This window comes from Camelus bactrianus, chromosome 3 (genome assembly GCF_048773025.1).
Source record: "Camelus bactrianus isolate YW-2024 breed Bactrian camel chromosome 3, ASM4877302v1, whole genome shotgun sequence".
Lineage (NCBI taxonomy): Eukaryota > Metazoa > Chordata > Mammalia > Artiodactyla > Camelidae > Camelus > Camelus bactrianus.
The window spans coordinates 65,731,250-65,742,144 of record NC_133541.1 but is presented as its reverse complement, the minus strand read 5'-3'; the positions used below and the strand labels follow the sequence as shown (position 1 = coordinate 65,742,144).

General features: G+C 32.7%; 1 protein-coding gene across 3 annotated transcripts in view; it reads right to left on the bottom strand.

Moving 5' to 3' along the window:
• Positions 1-1,127: 1,127 nt before the first annotated feature.
• The window catches only part of SLF1 (SMC5-SMC6 complex localization factor 1), a 54,751-nt gene continuing 44,983 nt past the window's right edge, over positions 1,128-10,895 (bottom strand). For all 3 annotated transcript variants that reach the window (XM_010949567.3, XM_074360356.1, XM_074360357.1), the window contains 6 exons: positions 9,303-9,448; positions 8,181-8,344; positions 7,283-7,416; positions 5,293-5,385; positions 4,704-4,886; positions 1,128-2,073 (listed from right to left, as the gene is read on the bottom strand). In XM_010949567.3, coding sequence (XP_010947869.1) covers positions 1,595-2,073; positions 4,704-4,886; positions 5,293-5,385; positions 7,283-7,416; positions 8,181-8,344; positions 9,303-9,448 — 1,199 coding nt within the window. In that variant the 3' untranslated portion in view covers positions 1,128-1,594. The remainder of the gene's footprint in view (positions 2,074-4,703; positions 4,887-5,292; positions 5,386-7,282; positions 7,417-8,180; positions 8,345-9,302; positions 9,449-10,895) is intronic.

Below are 10,895 nucleotides of genomic sequence, written 5' to 3'. Positions count from 1 at the left end.
AACTTAGAATTATTAGCAACTTAAGCAATTACTATCTAAATGATTTGTTATAACTAAAAAAAGAGGAGTTAAGAATGAAAAAGTAAGTAACATTTATTATGTGCCATATAAGGTGATAGGTTAATAACTTAATTCTATCACAACTAAGATACCTGGTGTTATTTCCATATGACAGGTAAGAAAACCAAAGCTCAGAAAGGAACTTGCCTTGTAATTTAGTTACTAAGAAATTAGACAAGGATTTGAAACTGTCTCACGTCAAAGTCTATGTTTCTAAGTTTACATTAGTTTACCATGCAAATGTTATTCCACATGCTTTCACAACTGAAGTAAAGTGGCTACTTTTTTGCAATAAAAATGTTCTTACTCATAATCTGGGGAATCACTTTACTCTCTATGAGCATTACAATGTTCCTTAGTCTCTGCTAATGAACGTCATGTCTTCTCTGATATTTTGGCAAATCAAGTAAATATTAAAAGAGTTTCTTGATGTCACATTTGAAAGCTAACTGGAAACAACTAATATTTCTTACAGTATATGTTAAAAATTACTGTTTTAAAAATAAAAGAAAAAACTTATTCAGAGCTGATATACTAACGTAGCAGTTTTCAGTTTATATTTTGTATCCTGCTGGAAGATCTATTTCCAAAATAAAACTAAAGTGTGCTTCTTTAGCAGATAAATTGCTGAGCCTCACTTTAGTTACGTAAAGCTGTTCTAGTATTTATTTTCCAGCTGTATCACAATGTAACTTATTCCCACTAGTGAAGCAACTCCAATTTCAAAAGTAGTTATTATCCACACTCCTTCTTTCACTTTTACTATAAATTGCTATTAGGAAAAACAGCAAATTGAAACATTCCTACTCCATATGGTAAGATTTTAGGTAATCTCAAGTGCATTACTTTGTTGCCATTTATAGTCTTAATATTTAATAAAAATATTATGAAGCAGAATGTTTTTACTTACAGAATAGTGGTTACATGGAGTAGAAATACACTTTGTACAGGAACTGCTATAAAATAAAACAGATCAAGGGATCAAATTATCAAACTTTGCACATTTACATTTAAAAACCAAAAGAATGTATTACTGTGAACTCTGAAATGTTTATTTTAGAAACACATAAAACTAAAGTGAGTATTTTATTCCAACAGCCTACAGAGAAAAAACAGGAAGCTACATGTTTATAGGTGCACATTTGCATAAATATTCTTGTCATGATTCTAAGACCCAGGACACCGAAAATAAAGGACATTACATTTTGATTTGAAAAATATTTAAATTAAAAAAATGTACAGGTATAATATAAATAAATAGTATCACTTTTAGAACAAAAAATAGCAAAGATTAATGAAAGCAGTGTGTACCAAACAGAACGACTTTTTACTTTTGAGTCACATTCTACATACTAGAAAGACACAGCCTATACTATCGTTTTGCATTAGTTCTTTAAGTGCTTTTAAAATTTAGCAAGGCTGCAAATTCTGTCAATAAATAAAATTAACATCTGTTAATAAGCTATGAAGTCAATAATAAATGACAAAGCAAGCTAAGCAGGTTTAGAAAGTTGACCCATATTTTTTGGCATCATCATGAAAACTCTGTGACCGACCGACACATCATTTCCAGCGTCACCAATAAGGCCTCAGTGTGTACTCCAGGACAGACTTTTAAGTTCTCAGGCAGTTCCTTAAGAATATTTGGGAGCTTCTGCAATGTCTTTATATTTCTAACATAAAGATCCAATAACCAGTCAGTGTGAGCACTAGTGGTTTCCTTATAATTCTGACAAGCCATAAGCAGCTCATTTAGATGAGTTATTCCTTTGAAAGCTAAGAACTCTGAAGATAAGTCAAAAATTGAACAAAAATTTAGCAACATCCTACTAAGTAAAAATGCGCCAAATTCAAGTTGCTGGTGGTAAAAATGCTTCTCTGCTTGTGCATGAAAGTTCTCCAGTGTATCTTCTATTTTTGCAATAGCAAATAGTTCCTCCTTGATTTGAGATGATACCACATAATCTAAGGGCAACTCCCCCTTAGAGTTCCTCTGCTGTAAAAGCACTGGGCCTGTGAAAAAGAAATGCAAAATGTTAAGAGTAAAACATTTTTATTTTGGCAGTTTAACAGCCATTCTCTCTCTCCCTTTTTCCCAAAGCATCCCATGCTCAGCTTACAGTCATATTTTATACTAATTCATATTGACAAAATTAACTGGCTATATATACTGACTCCCTAACAAAGTGCAGTAAAAAAAAAAATTCTAGTCAATTGCCACATGAAGTTTGCTTAAACAAAAAAAGTCTGCTTAAAGTTCATGCCTTAGTTCAATAAATAATATATGGTTATAAATGAAAAAAAAATTTGATAAAACTTTACAAACTGTCATTTTGAAATAGGAATATCAATGTTCCTGGAAGAAGTGAACAAAATAAATTATCCTAAGTTCTATAAAAGAGTCTTAAAGCTATCTCATAAATATCACCAAAAGGAAAAAGTACTGCTCCTTCCATTGCTAATAGGTGATGGTGGCAGTACAGACCGCAAAACCTTGCCCAGACACGGAACATGTCTTTCATTGGCTTGCTTGTGTTTGATTTTCAGTACAGGTAACTGATTCACAAAAAAGTAAATGTTAATTGCTCTGGGTCAAACTCAGATTTCATCCACCTATGCTAGCTAAACCCATCTAACCATCTACTTAGAAAGTACTGAAGACAGAGTTTATGCCCTGGGTAGTAAAGGATAATATGGTAGGGGCAAAACGATGGCTCAGTATTTGGTCACACAGCAAAGTACAAGAGTACTCTGTACCTCTGCCTCTCATTATTTGTGCACTTTGGCATAAATATGTTATAAGAGATATGAAGGTTTTAGTACTAGCAGACATAATCAGAAGATTCTATCACACAACACAAATTATATTATCAGAGAGAAAGAGTATAGATTATAACTACTAAAACTCTAAATGATGAATCTGATCAGACATAGGTAAGGTGGCCTAGATATAAAATGTTTTTAATAGAAAAGATCAATGTATAACTTACGGAAAAAGAATTCTAAATCAAAATTAGGTTTATTTTCATTATGTTGATATTCCCCAAAAATGTTTCAAGTTACTCCCGTTTAAAAAAGAAAATACAACAAAATTATGAACATAAGATACCAAAACTAAACAGAGGTTTTAGAACTATCAATAAACTATTTAAATTATTGCTCTTTAAGACTGAGCGAGTCACAATGAAGAGATAATATAGTTTCTACAAAGACGGTCTCAAACCATTTGGTAAGTCCAAGCCCAGATTATAACTAAGGCAAAGATCAGTCTGAATATTTGCCAAAGGACCTTGATAAATTCAAGTATAAGTAGATTTCCTCTCTTAGGGCAAAGAACTCATCCATTTACTATTCTTCACCAAGGGTCCTAGAAAAAAATTCACACTGCTTAGTATAATGCCTTCCTCTTCTGAAGAGTAGGACTTAATACAATAATGGCTTTTACATCACTTAGACAACTTGAAGCAAGGCCAAAAACCTGGTTTGGAATGTCAGATACATAGTTAAGTAGAAAAATAAACACTTAGGACATAGAACAATATGGTTTAATAGACATATAAGACTAAAAAAAAATGTAAGAACTGAAAAATATATTGATTATGAAATGGTGTCAGTAAAACAGACACACTAAGGCCTTTAGGGGGCAGGAGAAGACTATAAATAACCGAACATGTTAAACTACCATGTTATAGAGTCTTCCTTAGATAGATGGATGATAGGTAGGTATCGATATACATTAAAAAGACAGCTAAAGAAAATATGCTGTTTATTTTCATGCAGAATCAGTTTTAATTATGGGAGAAGATAATTTTAAATTTCAAGTTAAAATTAGTATAAATAAAAGAACAGGAAAATTTATACAAATCTTTATTTCTGCATTATAAGCTAGTCATCAATTTTCCTTTGTTTTTCCTTTTAAAACACAAATCAGTTTTGAACATTTTGATGTAAAATTTCTATTATTCAGTTCAGATGTAAGAAGAATATCACTGAGTTGGGGGGTTGAGGAGTTCTAAAAGAAGAGTTCAGAAAAGAAATCAGCAGAAAAAGCAGTAAATGATTATTAAGTTCAAGTTACTTAATTCACAAAACCCCTGCATAATAGTTATCACCGTTTGGAAATCCTCCTACTTAACTGACTACAAAATGTGAATGAAGAAAAGATATTCTAGGATAGCTTTTTTGGTATTCTGTAAAGAAATGACTCATTAAAAAAAAAAAAGACTGAGTTAGCAGTTATATACAAGAAATAAAATAAGAATGAAAAATCCAAGTAATCACAATTGAACATTTACATCCATTTATTAATTAGCTTTCAAAAACGGCTGGTTCACAGATATTACACACTTTAAGTAAAAGGATTAATATTAAAAACAACACACCTAATTCAAAATGCACACTCATAACAAATATAAATAGATTTAATAACATAATAAATAAATACATATTATGAAAAAGCTTTTATCCTCACAAAATAAAAGGTGCTTACATTGTAGGAGACTTTTTATCTTTACTTTTTCATTAACATGTAATAAAGGCATCTTGCCTTATAGATCTTAAAATATAAAATGCTATCTACCTCTGAGGAATTCATCAAAAAATTGGATAATTTATCATAACCCGTTTAGCATAAATGCACTCACCCCCATGCTGGAGTAGCAGCTTGCCAATTTCTACATGTCCGTTTGACAGTGCATCATGCAAAGGAGTCACCCCGTCCACTTGAGTGAGCAGATCTACCTCTGGACAACGCTGCAAAATTTCCTGGACACACACTGTGTTGCCATAGTTACAGGCTTCATGCAAAGGCGTCCAGCCAGCATTGTCTAAATTAGAAATCAAGGCAAATTTCAAAACAGCAAAAGTAAGAGTTTTGGTAGTGAAGTATTGATATTCTACTTCCCATATCAGTGTGACTTTCTAAGTGCCTGAAGTACAAATAGAATGCTTTGATAAAAATACCTAGGGTTTAATCATATTTCTAATTGGAAGAAAAATAAAATACATTAGAAACAATGTTAAAATACTGACGTTGGGATCTGATCAAAATATAGACACCAAAAAATGGTATCATACATCAACATATGATGAATTTATTGGTTTTACTACTAGTAATATTTTAAAGATATGTTAGGTAAATATACTTAAGTGATTTTTCTTAATGTTGACATTAAACTGTTTAATATCACAATATTAAGACATTGAATTAGACCACAAAGATTTAGAACTTACCTTTAACATTGATGTCTATTCCTGGCATAGAGAGAAGAAGAATCAATTTCTCCACTTGGTTATTTATGCAAGCTCTATGGAGGGCTGTTTCTCCTGCCATAAAAAATTAATAGATTATTCCAGAGAAGACAAGATATCAACTAAAGAAAATAATCAAAGGGCATGAACTAGGAGATCTGGCCCCACGCCAGGAAATTATTTATTGAGTTTTCCTTTTGACTGGTTTAAACATCTCTCACATTAAAAAAAAGAGGGGGGAGGGAACCCCACCAATCCATAGGGCTTCTCTGTTCTATGAGCAATTCAGCAATGAAATTCTACTGCAAAAGGCTTTGTCTATTCCTAGTTCAAGGTTTAAAGCCTCAATCCTGCTATAAAACCACCAAATGATCAGAGAACACCAAAAATACTGGGTTTTGCAGCAATAAAAGTTTAGAGTGCAATTGCCCTCTCTTAAATTTATTCATGAACCTACGTTAAATGTATGGCTCTTTTTTATACAGCATTTATAGCTTAATTCAAATGAATGTTTCTGGCTAAGCACGAGTGCCTCTACACACTCAAGTGTAATTCAGAACTTCAAATCCATTAACAGATGGTTTGCTGCTTCTCAATAGGCTGTCTGGCTTGGCTACAGCAGCACAGAGAAGGAGAAATGGGGGAATCTTAATATAAACACACACACACACACACACACACACAGGAAAAAAATCCTTAGTACCATTTAAAGCTGAACAAGAATGACAAATAGAATGGCAAAGTCTTTTCCAGGAGGGATGCAATTAGTGCCTGCTGCCTAAAATTGTCTATATCCATCGCTGTTGTAACCAAGATTAATAAGATATAAGTGATAATTTGATGTAAAGGGAATTAAAAAAAAATAAGGAACTGCTTCAAAAACAAATGAAATACTGAATCAAACTCTTTCTTGCTATAAAATACTAAGTAGCACATTTTTCCAGTGTTTGGTTTTATATATTATCTCTGTAACTTGTACCAAAACATTTCTTTTACAAGCATTGAAAAGCTTTTGAAGTTTTTCTCCACTATTTCTCTATTCTCTTCCTCCCTACCAGTTCCTTCTGCTGTTCAGCCTAAAGTCATTCATATTCATTTTACATTCTGACACAACAAACAAAGAAAAAGGACACTGTTCTGTGAAGTTAATATCTGAGTTGTCATTTAATACATTTTTTATATTTTGAGCCAAATGGGCAGTTAGGTTGAATTTGTGGCATGACAATATAAACTTATATCATGTTGAAAGATTATGAAAGCTTGGTGTCATAATGATAATATTTGTATTAAAAACACAATACAGCTCATAAACAAAAGACTTAGAAATTTACTTTGGCCAGATACAGACTCTTGAAAGGTAACTCAAAATTATGAGATAAGGGGTAACCTAAGTAAAAGAAGTTCTGGAGTGAATTATTACAACACTATTCTTGTTACTCCATCCCTTTAGGTACTTAGGTTCCAGCATAGTTAGAACCAAAAGCCAAACACATTTCATAGTCTGGGCTCAATGCCTGGAAGAAAAGAGTCCATATGCTTAACACAGCTATGTAACATAGCCTACTTCTCATTCTTTGTTCACAAAACGTCTAGGACTGAAAGAGATGAAGACAGAATTATACTTTCAAATCACAAGACACTGATCCTAAGCAGCATAGGTTGAGGTGGAATAGAAAAGTAAGGCAGGCAAGTCTGGAATGAGCTCAACATGAGCTACACAGTGTTGAATATCTGAAGAGGCAGAGGGAGAAAAGAAGGGAGGAATAGGGAGGAATACTCTATTACACTGGGGATTAAACAATCACTTTTTTTGTATAAATGGCAGTTCGAAAAAATGATATGCTTTCCAGGAAGGTACTTCCTGGACCTAGACCAATATTTAAGCATTTATCAGAGTCAAGGTGTAAACCCTACAAATACTGACTACACCCACAAAAAGTCCTAACATTAATTAATTAGATATCTGGAATACCTTTTAAATTAGTCTTGTGAAAATTTATCTTTGTAACTAAAGAGGGGCAATTCTCCTTGGAACATGACAATTCTCCTTCTGACTTCTTTTTCAGTCTCTTTAATGATGAGGAACACTTAGCAAGATTCAGCTCTCTGAAAAGAAAGTAAGACATAATGAAAGCTTGTTGTTCACCAAGGTATGGCAGCACACATTAGATGGTATTTTAAAAAATCTAGCCTTCTTTTAAACCCCTTCCTTCATTTAAATCTTCACTGCTTTCCATTTTTATACTTATTTCAACTGTACAGAAACAAATTTTAATGCAGTAATTTTCATTTTATTAACCTTGTACCCCCAACTGCCCACTGAAAAGTTTATGAATACTGACTGAATGTCAGGTGAAGAAGAGCCCAAGTAAACCATAGTTAGCAGAGAGACTAAAGCAAAATGAAGGCTGCTACTCCCCATTCTTATTTTCATATTATAATCCTATTCTATTCTTCCTAAAGATATTCAGGTTTTCTGAATTTTATACAGCATACTGTTAGAGGAGGTTTCTCATTTGGTGGAAGCTATTAGAACAATCCAGAATCTCACATGACCATGCACTCTGAAGCCCCATTTTTATTATATACAAGTAGTAATTTAAATCACAGGGCAAAAATTGTGTAGAATAATAATTTGATGAAGTTTTATCTCTTTTGGAAAAGATATTATCTTAATAGAAAGAAAGCATGTACCTTGAATTAAAGAAAGTGAAAATGTTGCTTATGTGTATTTATAGGTCTAAAACTGAGTTTTCTGCTAAGCAGTATAATTCAGACAACATCAAAGATAATCATACAGTTCAAGAAATGTATAAGAAAAAGAGCCGTACTTGAAAACAAAGCATAGCTGGTATCTAAGCATCACTTACGGTAACTCTGGCGGCCCTTCAACTTGTTTCTGTTTAGCACCATTCAGCATGATTAAGGCCCTCTGAGATTCAAAGCAAGGCCGCTGTCCTATTTTCTTTGGTATCTGCATCTTTCCAGTCCCATGCACACCAGTTTTCCCCAAAGCTGGCAAATAGGAATATACCTGTTGCAAAATAATATTATATTGCTTTCTCAACTACAAAGAACTAGAAAGCAGTAAAAAGAAATCACTTGATTTATTTCACCATTAAATTTAGTTTTTTTGGTTTGTCTGTTTCATCACTATGGTTTCCACCCTATCACATTTGAATATGATAAAATATTAAGAAAGCTGCTAGTTCCATGTCATTTAGTCAATATGACATACATAAGAAAAATACCTTCTTGAAAATAATTATTTTTTTCAAATTCAAATTTGATGCTCATTTAGGAAAGTTCTTTTGATGAGTCTTATGCCCAATTTGTTATAATTAATTTGCATATTTTTAATATTTGTGGTTTATGTACAACTGGCATTTTGTTGTTTCCATTTTGGTAATCCCTGCCTTCAATATAAAAATAAGCCTGGAATAAATAGAATATGGAGTGCAAAAGTCATTAAAGACAAGGATTGTTGCAAATAGTATTTGCTCAATCTGATCAATTATTAACAAGCATATTTCTCATTTGTTGAAGAAATTCCTGGAGATATTAGGTATCAGTAATAGCTAAAGATAGCCGAGATAAAACTGGAAAACCTTGGATCAAGTTCCTATGTCTGTATATACAGGATAAATGGAATAACCTCTGGCATCATTTGCAAATTTTGCTTTTTAAATGCCACTAAATACTATAAAAATTTTTTGGATTTCTGTCTTTCTAAAGTAATAATCTTATGTACTGTGGCAAGTGATACAAAGATTCTTGTATAACTTTTCTGTTATCAATTCTTAATTATTCTCGAGTAATTAAAATTTCTATTCACTATTCCATTTTGAGGTAGAAAACTACCTGCTTTTTTATATGTTTGAAAGATTTATGATTAATATGCTCTGTTCAATTATTAGAATAACTAAGAATATTTAAAAGTTGAATGATTTTATAAACTTCTTGGAAACTAACTGGAATAGAGTGGTGCTTACCATTTTCTGAAGAGAGAGTGGCTCAGAAGAAATACTGATGGAACTCTGTAAACACAACTTTTTAAAGACTGCCTCTGCAACAAACATTTGAAGCCAGGAAGAGGAAAAGGAACAAATAAAAATCTCTAATTCCTGTGAAGAAAAGTCTGCAGAAAACAAGAGAAGTAAATATAGTTATTGCTACACCCTATAAAATTTCTTTCTATAGACTATTTCCTCTGTCGATTTTATTCATTCAAATAATGACTCATACTAGAGTAAGATTCACCCACATAACTTTAAACCACAAAAAATAAATACTTCTATTTCTCGCTTGTCAAGAGAATGTTTTTTATAGCACATGGTCTCACATTTGAAATAATCATTACTTTTTATTATTTTAAATAAAAGTCTTGAATTTATATGTATACACACACACACACACACAAATGGATATATGACTTATGAATAGATAGACATGGGTTTTTATCACTACACTTTCCAATTAATGTTAAAGATTTCTTCCCACAATAGGATTGTGCCTTTCAAAAACTGCTACTTGGTTTTTAGATGGACACACATGTATTTAATTTGCACTGATTAGTCTTGAGCTGATAGGAAAACATTTTTCCCTGATAACATCCATGAATCCTGTCACTGCAGAGAAGGAACAGAGATAAATAAGATAATGTAAGACAAGAGAAAGCATAAGAATTTCCTTAGAAGTTTGCACCCACTGTGCTACAGCAAGTGGGGGAGGGGGTATAATTTTAAATGACTAAACAAACAACAAAAACACCAAAGAGTCTCAAATCTCTTCATTCCAAAATCCCCGAGTTCTCCAGTAACATGCAAACACATAAATATACATGTGAATTGAAACTGAAAGGGCTGGAGTGACTACTTCCCTTGCAATCTATTAAATGTTATATATTCTCTATCAATACTCTTGGTTTAAGTATCAGAATGTATAATACAGTGGAATGATAAAGAATAAGTAAGATTAATCGATAGGATACTAAAAGAGCTAAAATTAAGCAAAACAGGATCAAAAAAGTTGTGATATTATACAAGGCAGAATTAAAATTAACTACAAATACTGGAAGAATAAAGAATTAGGAAAAGTCAATAAAATTAGTAAAGTAACATAATAGGTTAAAATTCATTTTAAAAATTGTACAGAATAATAAACTTAGTAGTATAGAAAAGTCTGAAACTTGACCTCCCTACTCAGGAGCTGAGTTCCCTTAGGCTGAGGAGACTTCACTCAGTGAAATCTTGTCCTGCTCAGATGCCTTCCCAAAAGGCTGGAGGCTCTGGTGTCCTTGCAGTCCTGGACTGATCTTCAATGAGGAAAGGAGGGTTGGGGTTGAGGTGGGATATAGGAAATAACAATGGTTTAAGGAGGGATTTTGCTGCAGGGAACATTTGGCAATTTTTGGTTGTCAAAACTGGGAAGCGAAGTAAACTGGCAACCAGTAGACAAAAAGGCCAGAGACGCAACCAACTGTCCTACAATTCACAGTTCACAGGATAGTGACCCACAATGAAGAATGAGCTGGCCCAGTCCACAAACGATAAATGCTGGAGAGGCTGTGGAGAAAAAGAGAACTC